Genomic DNA, 13357 nt, shown 5'->3' with positions numbered 1-13357 from the left:
ATAAAGTCCATAGATTATTTCAGTGAACAGAAGAACACATTTGGGGCAGAGAAAGAGCTCACGTGTAGTGCCCTGGGTAAAGCTCTCTTTGCAGTGCTCACAGGCTCTCTGAAACCTGGCCGCACACGGGCTGCTACGTTACCTGTGGAAGCTCTAGTACTAACTTGCTGCTCCTCTGTCTCTATGTGAATGAAAAAGTAGCTACAGGAATGGTGAAATCACACACGAGTGAGATCCTGGACCCACAAGAAAGACACTGCAACTGACAAAATTCAGTGCCCTTACATAGTAAAAATAAAAACTACGTAATAAATAGGTAACTCCTCAACTTGATGAAGGGTTTCTACAAAATAGAGCTAAGAAGCAAAACAAAACAAGGGAGTCTGCTCTGACCACCCCTGCTCAACACTGAACTAGAGGTTCTGGTCATCAAGGGACTCAAGCAAGTGAGAAATTAAGCAGTTAAGAAAATGCAATCCCACGACAGACCAACTGGAGAGAATGCTGGACCTCTAGAATATATTTTAATTTACTTGAAAGCACTTGGGCCAAAGGGGAAGAAAAGAAAGCAAAATGGAAATGAAAGGCAACTCCCATGGAGGGGGGTAACGTGGCAGGAAGCCGCACACTGAACATACCCTGAGGAGCCTGCTCTCAAAATCCTGGAGCAGCACACAGGCGCAGTGGGCTCACTGGGCACAAAATGCATGTACATAAATCAGTATTTCTTTAAAAAATGTTTTTTAATATTCATTTATTTATTTTCCCTTTTGTTGTCCTTGTTGTTTTTCATTATTGTTGTAGTTATTGTTATTGATGTCATTGTTGTTGGACAGGACAGAGAAAAATGGAGAAATGGGGAGAGGAGGGGAAGACAGACACCTGCAGACCTGCTTCCCCTGCAGGTGGGGAGCCGGGGGCTCGAACCGGGATCCTTACACCGGTCCTTGGCGCTTTGCACTACATGCGCTTAACCCGCTGCACTACCGCCCGACTCCCCTCATAAATCAGTATTTCCATCAGCTAAAATGAACACTTTAAATAAGAAATTCAGAAAATAAATTTCATTTACAGTTATAGAAAGGAATGAAACAATTGGGAATAAACTTAACAAGAATAAGCTTTGGATATTGAAAAGTGTAAGATTCTGCTGAAAAAGGTCAAAGATCAAAAGATATTTCATGTTCCTGTATTAGAAGATCTAACATTGCATAAACGGCAGTAATTCTCGTGTTGAATCAGAGATTCAGTGTTCCTAACTATCAAAACACCAGCTGGCTTCTTTGCAAAAATTGACAAGTTGATCACAGAATTAATATAGACATTCAAGGAATCCAGAACCATCTAAACAACCTTTAAGAAGAGGAAATTTGTTCTTCTGACTTCAAAACTTATGCTGTCGCCACGTATTTGATAAGGGGCCTGGATTCAGGATATACAAATACTTTTATAACTCAGCAATAAAAAGACAGGCAATTTAAATGAAAACTGGGCAAATACTTTGTATAAACATCTCTCCAAAGAGAAACAAATGACTAATAAGCGCCTCAAAAATGTGCCCCGCATCATGTGTGCAGAACAAAGTCACAACGAGCTCCCTGCCGCGTCATCCGCAGTAGGTGGTGGTTATAGCCAAACGTGCAGACAGCAGGTGAGGGGGATCTGATGAGGTTGGATCCCTTCTTTACTTATTCCAGGAAAGGTCCCCTCCCAGTCTACTCTCATTCGCCTGACTCGTGCTCATGAATCCTTCGATTCCCTTCTCATTTCAGACGAGATACGAATGTGAAAAAGCTATAGCTGACACGTGTTACAGTTGCTATATGTTATCAGAGATGTATGTGGCATAACTGCTCACTCAGCTCCTGAGCTGCAGTGCCCTCTGCTGCCAGATACTGGTACAGACCATCCTCTCAGGGGAACGAGAAAGGGTCTTTCCCTCCTTACAGCTCTGCAAAGCTACCATTAGAAAAAGGGACTTTGTCCCTGTACCACTAGGGAAAGACAGAGACAGGCTGGAAGTATGGATCGACCTGTCAATGCCCATGTTCAGCGGAGAAGCAATTACAGAAGCCAGACCTTCCACCTTGTGCATCCCACAATGACCCTGGGTCCATGCTCCCAGAGGGATAAAGAATAGGAAAGCTATCAGGGAGGGGATGGGATACAGTGTTCTGGTGGCGGGAATTGTGTGGAGTTGTACCCCTCTTATCCTATGGTTTAGCCAGTTTCCTTTTTGTAAATAAGAAATTAAAGGAGAGGAAAAAGGAAAAGGGACTCTATTTCCGCCACTGGTATCTGTGTCCCCACCCCCTCCACTGGGAACTACGGTAGTTCTCCCAACGTCACAGATACGGGTTATTATTTTTATAGCCTTCATGTGATTTTTATCCCTGAGAAAGAACAGGGTAAATATCTGGCAAATAGTAAAATCAGAGACTAAGTAGAAGAAAAAGAGAGATAAAATAAAAAATGTGCCATAATGGTATGTGGCCTGGAAGTATTCTCCTGGAAAAAAAAAAAAGGCTCTGGGTCAGCTTAGGGTCCTACCCTGCCACACGGAAGGGAGTCTATGCTATATAATGTTGTCTCAGTCTGCCTCTCTCTCTTCCTCTCTGCGAAAAAAAAAAAAAAATCAGTCAGCAGGGGGCTATGGATCGACTAGTCAATGCCCATGTCCAGCAGAAAAACCCAGACCTCCCACCTTCTGCGCCCCACAGAGATCTTTGGTCCATATTCTCAGAGAAACAAAGACTAGGGCAGCTCCCAATGAAAGGGATGGGAGATGGCACTCTGGTGGTGGGAACTGTCTGAACAACACTTCTCTTAGCCCACAGTCTTGTCGATCATTATGAAATCGCTCATAATAACAGTAAGAATAATAAAGAAGTTCAAGATTAAGAAAACACAAAGCAGAACTTGGACCAGGCTTGGGGTGTTGCACCAAAGTAAAAGACTCTGCGGTGGGGGCTTCAGGTCCTGGGACATGATGGCAGAGGAGGACCTAGAGGGGCTGAAACTTCACTCGGATGGGAGTCAGGCAGTAGCACAGCGGGTTAAGCGCGCAGGTGGCGCCAAGCACAAAGGCCGGTGTAAGGATCCCGGTTCGAGCCCCCAGCTCCCCACCTGCAGGGGAGTGACTTCACAGACGGTGAAGCAGGTCTGGAGGTGTCTGTCCTTCTCTCCCCCTATGTCTCCCCCTCCTCTCTCCATTTCTTTCTGTCCTATCCAAAATGACAACACCAATAACAACAATAAGAAAACAACAAGGGTAACAAAAAGGAATAAATAAATAATAAATATTAAAGAAACTTCACTCGGAGTGAAGCAGGGCTACACATCTCTCTCCCCCATATCCCTCCTTCCCCTCTCAATTTCTGTGTCCTATCAAATCAGTAAATAATTATTAAAAAAAGGAATTCAAATGACACAAACGCCTCACCTGAATAAATTCAATAAAATACGCTATACATATATATAAAGTCTAAGGAAAAAATGCCCTTTGCAGGATCAGCGCTCTAACCCTAACCCCCAGACAGACACTGGCTGTACCCCAGACGAGTGTGTAAAGAAGGGAGGACCTTGGGTCTGCGTGAAGCACACACATCTATACCCACCTGGGACCCACAAGGCAACCCAGCGCCGTGCAGAGATGCAGCCCCAGTGCCGGCAGACCGTGCAGTGCAAATCCTGCTCAGAGCTGAAGCCTGAGAGGGCGCCCAGGGCCGCTTCCAGGCCTTTATGATGACCTTGTACACACTACAGATAGCACCTGACCATCACGGAGACTCTGGCTGGTGTCGGAGGCACAGAGGAAATATTTCCTGGCACCCACCCTCAACGACCGCACTCTAGTGAGCTAGGAATCAACAAGTACAATAAAAATGAGCTCTGCCAAAGTCTGCCTGGGGGAAAGCGAATGCTCAATATCTGAAACCTGCAGAGATACCTTAATATAGATTTTTATTTAGTTCCAGCATCAGGGATCCCGATTTTGTCAGGAAAAGACTAATAAAGCCTGTTTTATTATTTTTTTCCAATCTGCATACTAACAGAAGAAGCAGTATTCAATGCAGTGAGGGGGGAGGCATGAAGAAAGACTTCATAGAGGGGTCTCTGGACAAGCAATGGAGAGTACGGTCACAATCCTCAGGAGCAATGACTCCAAGGAGAGCGGCACTTCCTGACGGGCACTTGAGTCGGGCTGCTGGGCGCGGCCGTGTGGCTGTGTGCTGGGCGCAGCCACCCAGCTACATGGGGAGGAGCAGAGTTTTCTGCTTCTGTTTCCTTATGATGTCATGAACCCAAAGTCACTTTCAAACGTAAAAACTAAATCACTGGGGCTTGTAAGTCACCTGGGAGGATACCTGCTTTGTCGTGGTGCTGTGATATCTCCCCCCCCCCCGTCCTTCTGTCTGTCTGTCTCTCTTTCCCCTCTCCTCTCTCTCTCCTACGTGAAACTGACAATAGCAAAAAAAAAAAAAAAGCCAACTAGTCGAATTAAATAGCAGAGACGTGCTGAACACTTGCCAAGTCCAAATACAGGAATATTCCCTCGTTGAAAATACCGTAACTCAAGTCCACTGGAGGGAAACTGCCCACGTCACTGGAACAGGCAGCATGTGAGCTAGGGAGGCTTGGAGCACTCAAGGAGAGCGATGATGGACTCGACCCACATCAGAAGTGGGGATCACAGGAACACTGCGTGTGGTAGGACGACGATCCTCAGGGAAGGGGAATGCCGAGGAGGTCAAGTGTAGGACTCACTCAGAGCTAGATCCTCAGTGATGAGCCCGAGTCCAGTCCTGCCTGTCTGTGATGTGGTTTTTTTTTTTTTTTTAATTTTTTATTTTATTTTATTTATTTATTCCCTTTTGTTGCCCTTGTTGTTTTATTGTTGTAGTTATTGGATAGGACAGAGAGAAATGGAGAGAGGAGGGGAAGACAGAGAGGGGGAGAGAAAGATAGACACCTGCAGACCTGCTTCACCGCCTGTGAAGCGACTCCCCTGCAGGTGGGGAGCCGGGGTTCAAACCAGGATCCTTATGCCAGTCCTTGTGCTTTGCGCCACCAGCGCTTAACTCGCTGCGCTACAGCCCGACTCCCCTGTGATGTGGTTTTGAGGGAGCCTCTCTTGATTTTTCTCTCTGGCTTGGGTTGTTCAAGTTTCTAATTCCCAGTACAGGAACCAGTCTCCTCGGAAGGGCCCCAACAGAACACGGCGCAGCACAGTAAGAGACCCCGAGACCCACTTCTGGTCTCCGCTGACGTCCATGCGGGACCTGTGCCTGAAGCCCCGTCTCCTAATCTCGAGGCGGACTGCAGGCTCAGAGAAGGCTGATGACTGAGAACGCAGGCCCGTGCGAGTGTGGCCCTGAAGACAGCCCAGCAGCCACGCTCTGCTCCACCTGACAGCACACCACTCTGCTCACCGCGATCCAAGTGCACACCGTCTCAGACACCCCTTCCTGCCCGATGGCCACAGGGAGGCTAACTGCCCAGCTGACGGTCCACGCAAGTCCAGAGCACCGGCCACCCCAACAACAGCACTGAAGGAGCCGACACCGTCGGCCCAAGCGAAATAGCAGCTGCAGCCTGGAGTCAAACATCCAAAGGAACTCAGTCCCCAGGCCCTCAGCAAACCAGTAGTAAGGAAACAAACTTTTCTGTTTTAATGAATTTAAAAGATTAGGAAAAAACAAAAACCAAAAGACCAAAAACCAGAGCATTGTTCAGCTCTGGCTTATGGTAGTGCTGGGACTGAACCTGGGACACCACAGCTTCAGGCTGTGTGGTTTTCCGTGTGGCTGCGGATTGCTGCACCTGGTGGAATGCACACAAGGCACAAGGACCTGGGTTCGTGCCCCCACTCCCCACCTGCAGGGGGGACATTTCACGAGTGATCAAACAGGTCTGTAGGTGTCTATCTTTCTGTCTCCCTCACTCTCTCCCCCTCCCTTCTCAATTTCTCTCTGACAATATCAAATAAAATAGAAAGGAAGGGAGGAAGGAAGGAAGGAAGGAAGGAAGGAAGGAAGGAAGGAAGGAAGGAAGGAAGGGAGAAAAAGGGAAAAATGGCTGCTGGGAGCAGTCGATTCCGAGTGGTGGCGCCCAGTCCGCGACAGCTCTGGTGGCAACGGAAAAATAAATAAATAAATAAATAAATAAATAAATAAATAAATAAATAAGAAGTCTTTTTGTATAAGCATCATGCTGTCTTCCCATCTGGGAGTCAGGGAGGGCCTAAGAGTGCTGAGGGCCGCCTGGCCGGGAGAGGTTCAGCACTAAACAGTGAGGGGCCACGACCCCAAGTCTGTGGCACAGGAGCCTGTCAGGCTCAGCAAGATCAGCCCTAGTACCAGTGACATGACCGAGTCTATCCAAGGACAGGACAGCATGGACTCTGAACACTCTGACCACGAGAGTCTCAGCAGGAACCTACTGTTCTGTCACTATGGCATGATGACATTTTTTCTTCTTGAGTAAGTGCATGGATTTATTGGAAGCAAGTTCCGGATGCTACCATGATGCCAAACTGACTTCCCTGGGCAGATAACCTCACCAATGTGTCTTGGAACCTCAGCTCCCCAGAGCCCTTCCCCGGGAGTATGGATCCACCTGCCAACACCCATGTCCAGCAGAGAAGCAATGACAGAAGCCAGACCTTCCACCTTCTGCATCCCACAATGACCCTGGGTCCATGCTCCCAGAGGGATAAAGAATAGGAGAGCTTCTAATGTATCCAACATATAGAAGTTTCTCCTCAGGTGACTGGGGCCAGAGGTTTGGCCCAACTCAGAGAATAAAGCACAGAGAATGCTGTGCATGAGGCATGAACCTTTCCACAGAAGGGCAGCGGGCAAAAAGAAGAAGAAGAAGAAGAAGAAGAAGATCATTGCAACTGGAGTTCCCCGTTCAATGGAATAGCCTCGAAACTACTTCTGAAGGGTGAAAATGCTGCCCACCCCCTAAAACAGCCCAAGTGCATTTAGTATGTACCACTGAACATGTGCAGAGATTGCGGTAAATTGCTTCACAAACGCAAATTATTGCAATCAGCATCTTGTTTTCTAGTTCTAAATTCAAAGGCAAACTATTAACACAAGACTGCTAACTCTTGCTATTATCACACATCCTCCTCCTAACAAAACCACATTTCCAGATGGACTGCCAAAATTAGTTAAGTGACGCCCAAGAAATACTACCAAGACTGACACGCCAGAAATTCATTTAGAAATGAATGCTTTATTTAAATGAAGGAAACATACAGCGAAACACACCTTTCCTAAGGAAATTCAAGTTGCTTTATTTACAGTTCAACCTGAACCACACACAGCTCAGTGAGGCCAGTCAGCACACTGACTAGTCCGTGGAGCTGAAGGGCGCTCATGAGTGTGGTGGGTGGGGCCTGGCTGGAAAATCCTGATAAAAAGTGCAGCAGACATCAGAATACACCTAAACCAGACTTCCTAGCCTCTTCTAACATGAAGACCCCCAAATCTCATCTGCTGTACTCTTACCTTTAGGTTCCTGATTATTAAACAATTTGTTCTGCTTTGTATCTTAGTGCTTTTCAGCCACCAAGTTGCAGATGTTACCATGACACCAACCTGATTTCCCTGGGCAGACGACCTCACCAATGTGTCCTGGCACCCACCTCCCCAGATTCCTGCCCCACTAGGGAGAGGTAGACACAGGCTGGGAGTATGGATCAACCTGTCAATGCCCATGTCCAGCAGAGAAGCAATTACAGATGCCAGACCTTCCACCTTCTGCACCACATAAAGATTCTGGGTCCATACTCCCAGAGGGATAAAGAATAGGGAAACTTCCAGGGAAGGGGATGGGATATGGAATTCTGGTGGTGGGAATTGTATGGAATTGTACCCCTCTTATCCCACAATCTCACTGATCATTATGAAATCACTAGTAACATAAAATTTTTAAAAAGCAGCAGGAGATTTAAATCTACCTCGACGAAAGAGAAGTGTCCAGGAGTTTAGCTGGGAGGGCGGGCAGGCAGCTCTAGGGTTTGACCAGTCAATTCTTGGCTTTGGTTGCCAAGCTTACTTTGTATCTGACATAAGGAACACCAGTTCCCTAAAACAAAAGCATATCACCCCGGCTATGGAAAAGCATAGTGGTTATATAACAGACTTTCAGGCTTGAGGGTCCAAGACCCCAGGTCCAATCCCTGGCATCACCATAAACCAGAACTGGGCAGTGCTCTGGTTAAAATAATAATAATAATAAATAAAGAGAAAGTATATAGCTTTCACAATGCCCCCCACCTGCCTGCCCAAGAACATACAGTTCAAGCAAGTTAGAGAATATCAGCAAGTTAGAGAATTGCAACCCATGCCATTACCGACCACTCCTCCAGAATGTAATTATCAGAGACACTGAGGTCCTAGACCAGAACTAGCTACTTTGAGTGTGGAAAACTCAGGGTAACAATTTTCACCTGTGATGAAGGTCACGGGCTTAATCAAACCAGGGTACGTTTGAGGGCCAGAGAAGGCATTCACCGGCCCCAAAGACTCACTCTGACTGGAGATGGTCTAGAATTCCTACCTCCGGCCACAGAGGTCCCTTCCAAAAGGAAGAAGCCCTTATTTATTTATTTATTTATTTATTTATTTATTTATTTATTTATTTATTATTTTTTGCCTCCAGGGTTATCACTAGGCCTCAGTGCCTGCACCACAAATCCACTGCTCCTGGTGACCATCTTTTTTCCCATTGTTGTTGTTGCTGTTGTTGTTGAATAGGACTGAGAGAAATCAAGAGAGGAGGGGAAGACAGAGGGGGAGAGAAAGACAGACACCTGCAGACCTGCTTTACTGCCTGTGAATCGATACCCCCTGCAGGTGGAAAGCTGGGGGCTCGAACCAGGATCCTTACGCAGTCCTTGCGCTTTGTACTACGTGTGCTCAACCCGCTGCGCTACCACCAGGACCCTGGAAGAAGCTCACCTATATGATGGCACCTGCTTGAACAGACCCAACAGAGGAAACTGGGAAGTCTCTTACCACTGGCCAGCTTTAAAGGAGAACTCTTTCTCAGCGACAAGCAAGCGCAGCCTCTTCACTTTCGGGGACTCGCTGGCAATCCCACACACCTTAGCTGGCGACAGCACCTAGAGCCAAAGACGAGCTGTGGGTGAGGCCGGAGTGTACGAGACAGCAGGAGTCTAGCATGGTCTCCTGCTAACTGAAGGCTACTGAAATCTGGAAGGATGCAGCCATCGAAAAATTACAAAGCCTACTTTACTTACAAATTCTGCTATCACCAAGCGAACATTTACTATTTTAATTTTTAATATTTACTTTGGATAGAGACAGAGACATTGAGAGGGAAGAGAAAGACAGAAAAGGAGAGAGAGAGGGAGGGAGGGATGGCTGCTGCGTGGCTTCACCCCTCATGACTGTGGGGACCAGGGCCCTGACCCCAGGTCCTGGGGCACTGGGATGTGTACACTCCCATCAGGTGTGCCACTACCTGGCCTCTTAGGACCTTATTTTTGAGAGACAGGCTATCATACTAACTTAAATTTATTTTGCATAGAAAAGTCATCTGTCTCTTTCTGTCCTCTCTCTCTGCCTCTTTCTCTCTCTGGCACTAAGAGTTCATGGAAATGTGACTTCACCTCTGGGTCACTTTTTCCATTCAGATGGGGAAGGGGAGACACCACAGCACTGAAGCTTCCTTCCCCGCCACAGCACCTTCCAAGTGGGGCTAGGGTTTGAACCTGAGTGGCCCACGTGGCAAGATGTGTCTTACCTGGTGGGCTACATCTTTGGCCCAAAAATCATCTCTTGAAGGAACTGTCTCATAAGTATTTATATGACAAGAGTCTAGAATGTGCCATGCACTCGGCAGGGCACTCTGGGAGGGATCTGGAGTCCCGAAAAGCACCCTCACTGGCATCTGAATTCTCCATCAGTACTTTGTGAACAGCATGGGGAGCCACGTTCCTGGGTGTGTTCTCAGCCTGTGAGAAGCTCTTGATGAACTAATTCCGAAAATTGAAAGTAAACATTTAGAAACTTCCTTTTAAGCAATTTCACAGGGTAACTGTGCATCTGTTGAATCTAATAATAGCAAACAATTGGGGTTGTACTCTCTGAGTTTTTTAATTTACTTTTTCTAGTTCATTTATATTCTTTTTTTCCCTTTTTTTTTAATTGGGGGATTAATGTTTTGCATTTGACAGTAAATACAATAGTTTGTACATGCATAACATTCCTCAGTTTTCTACGATACAACCCCCACTAGGTCCTCTGTCATCCTTTTTGGACCTGTATTCTCCCCACCCACCCCAGAGTCTTTTACTTTGGTGCAATATGCCAATTCCAGTTCAGGCTCTACTTGTATTTTCTCTTCTGATCTTGTTTTTCAACTTCTGCCTGAGAGTGAGACCATCCCATATTCATCCATTTCTGACTTATTTCACTTAACATGATTTTTTCAAGCTCCATCCAAGATGGGCTGAAAATGGTGAACTCACTATTTTTAATAGCTGAGTAGTATTCCGTTGTGTATATATACCACAACCTGCTCAGCCACTCATCTGTTGTTGGACACCTGAGTTGCTCCCAGGTTTTGGCTATTACAAATTGTGCTGCTAAGAACATATGTGTACAGAAATCTTTTTGGATGGGTGTGTTGGGTTCCTTAGGATATGTTCCCAGGAAAGGAATTGCAGGATCATAGGGCAGGTCCATCTCTAGCCTTCTGAGAGTTCTCCAGACTGCTCTCTGCAGAGGTTGGTCCAACTGACATTCCCACCAGCAGTGCAGGAGGGTTCCTTTGAGCCCACACCCTCTCCAGCATTTGCTCTGTTACCTTTTCTGCTGTATGACATTCTCACAGGAGTGAAGTGGTATCTCATTGTTGTCTTTATTTGCATTTTTCTGACAATCAGAGACTTGGAGCATTTTTTCATGTGTTTCTCGACCTTTTGGATCTCTTCTGTGGTGAATATTCATTTATATTCTACTTTACAAGATATCAATAATCCAGTAACCTTAAACAATAGAAACAGCCCTTCCCTTCAGATAGTTTGGGGTGTACTATTTTTCTTTACTCTTTTAACATTTTTTGGCATTTATTTATTTAATATTTTATTTATTTATTAGACAGAGAAATCAAGATGAGAGAGGAAGTTAGAGAGAGAGAGAGAGACAGAAAGACATCCGCCGATCTGCTTCATCACTCTCAAAGCTTTTCCCTTGCAAGTGGGGACTGGGGTTTTGAACCCGGGTCCTTGAGCACTGTACTTTCTGTGCTCCACTGGGTGCATGGCCACCCAGCCCCCTCTTTTTTAATGCAGCGGAGGGGAATGAACCCAAGGCCCAGGGCTCAGTGCTGACACTACAAGTCTCCTCCTGGCGGCTATTTTTTCCTGCCCCCCCCCCCATTTTATTCGATAGGACAGGGAGAAATTGAGAGGGTGGGGGAACTAGGGGGGAGAGAGAAGATTCCTGTAGATCTGCTTCGCCACCTGTGAAGCACCCCGGCTGCAGGTGGGTAGGTGAGGCTTGAACCCATGTCCTTGCGCATAGTCCTGTGTGCACTTAGCTGGGTGTGCCCACCACCTGGCCTCCAGTTTTCTATTCTCTATTTTCCTCAAGAGTGAGAGTGAGAGAGGCAGAAAGAAGAGAAATACCACAGCGCTGCTCCCTCATCCAGAGAGTAACAGCAGTGCTACCCAGGTTGCTCCCACGTGCAGCTGGAACTCGAACCCAAGCCCACACCAGAGCATGTATTTATGCATGAGCCAACTCACGGTCCTAAGACCATTACTATAATGATATTTCTAGAAAATTCTTAAAAGAGCTGATTCAGGGCCAGGAAAACAGCTCCGTCTCTTGCAGAGCTGAGACCTAAGAAGTCACAGGTTCAAACCCAACATCCGCCTTAAGTCAGAGCTGAGCAGTGTTCTGTCTCTGCCTCTGTCTCCCTTCTCTCTCATAATATATAAATAAATCTTAGAGAACAAAGTTCTCATTCAGCCATTCTCTAGCTAAGTGTCACCCAGCACCTTTAAGACAAAAAGTCTCTGCTTCCTTCATCCTTTGGTTTCATCTGTCTCTGGATTTCTCTTCCTCCCCAGACTTGGAACATCTCCACAGCAGGGAACAGACAGCATGATTCTCCCCTCAACTCCCTATTCTATTCACTCCCACTTCCAGCAGCAAACTGAACCAGCAGCAGGTGACAAAGCAGTCATTCTCTCTGGATGGTGTTAACCTTTGTGGCTCTACCAAAGGGTGTGATGGGCTTCACAAAGGCCAGTAAGTCTCCCATCCTGACACTAGCTAACTCAGGCCCCATTTTTTCCAACAGGGCAAGATCTAATCAGACTAACAATGACAGACAGTTCTTCAAACTCCACTGGATCTCCCGCACCATCACAAGCCACAGCTGATCAATGTTCTGGTAAAGAAAAAATAAAATAAAATAAAATAAAAAATCCGCTGGAAAGTTCCCGTGATGGAGAGTGGTCTCGCTCACCATTCAAAACACTTCAAAACTTTTGCACCTTTCTCATGCCCAATCCCAGCCTCTCTCACCCTTTCTCTCTGTATTTTTACCAATCCTCACTTCCTCCTCTACATGTGAGCTAGTGGTGCTCTTTTTCCACTGGGCTCCTGCCCTGCCTTTGACCCCCGCGGGGACACTGCCTGACCAGCTCCCTCCAGTCCCTTCCTGGCGGGCTCAGACTTCTTCACTCAGGATCTGCTTCACTCCTGCTCTCTGCCATCACCTGCTCATCCTCAGCAATCTGGTAAAAAACCAAAAGGAGCCAGCTTAGTTTGGCTACATATGGGCTTTGTAGTTTGCTGCCTACTATTTAACTGTGTTCTGTTGCCTACAACCGGCTGTGTGCCTCTGGGCTTGTCACCTGGCCCCACTCTGTCACAGAATGAGAATAACAACACCTGTACTCAGAGTTGTTGGGAGGGTCTGAACGAGGTGTGTGCAAAGCACTTACAACGCTGCTGGCCCACAGTAGGAAGAACAGACATAACAGGCTTGACTGCACTAATTACAATGACCTGATTACTAGCCATTTGAATAGTTATCAATACAACACTGTTTATTTATTTATTTATTTATTGGATAGAGAGAGAAATTGAGAGGAGAGAGGGAGGTAGGCAGGGAGAAAGAGAGACACCGGCAGCCCTGCTTCCCCACTCTGTGAAGCTTTCCCCTGCAGGTGGGGACCAGGGCTTGATCCTGGGTCCTTAGGCCCTCTAACAGGTGCGCTCAAACAGATGCGCCACTGCCCAACCCCAACACAGCTTTTTATCATATATGCCACTGCACCAGTGCTCCGTGCGGACTCGGC

At 46.7% G+C, this 13357-nt stretch overlaps 1 protein-coding gene across 6 annotated transcripts in view; it reads right to left on the bottom strand.

Moving 5' to 3' along the window:
* The window catches only part of OXNAD1 (oxidoreductase NAD binding domain containing 1), a 47451-nt gene that overhangs the window by 9733 nt on the left and 24361 nt on the right, over positions 1-13357 (bottom strand). For 5 of the 6 annotated variants that reach the window (XM_060180855.1, XM_060180852.1, XM_060180856.1 and 2 more), the window contains one exon: positions 9033-9139. The exons of the other annotated variant lie outside the window; for it this stretch is intronic. In XM_060180855.1, coding sequence (XP_060036838.1) covers positions 9033-9139 — 107 coding nt within the window. The remainder of the gene's footprint in view (positions 1-9032; positions 9140-13357) is intronic. 6 annotated transcript variants of the gene reach the window in all.

Source organism: Erinaceus europaeus, chromosome 21 (genome assembly GCF_950295315.1).
Source record: "Erinaceus europaeus chromosome 21, mEriEur2.1, whole genome shotgun sequence".
Taxonomy (NCBI): Eukaryota; Metazoa; Chordata; class Mammalia; order Eulipotyphla; family Erinaceidae; genus Erinaceus; species Erinaceus europaeus.
This window is presented reverse-complemented; position numbering and strand designations above follow the sequence as displayed.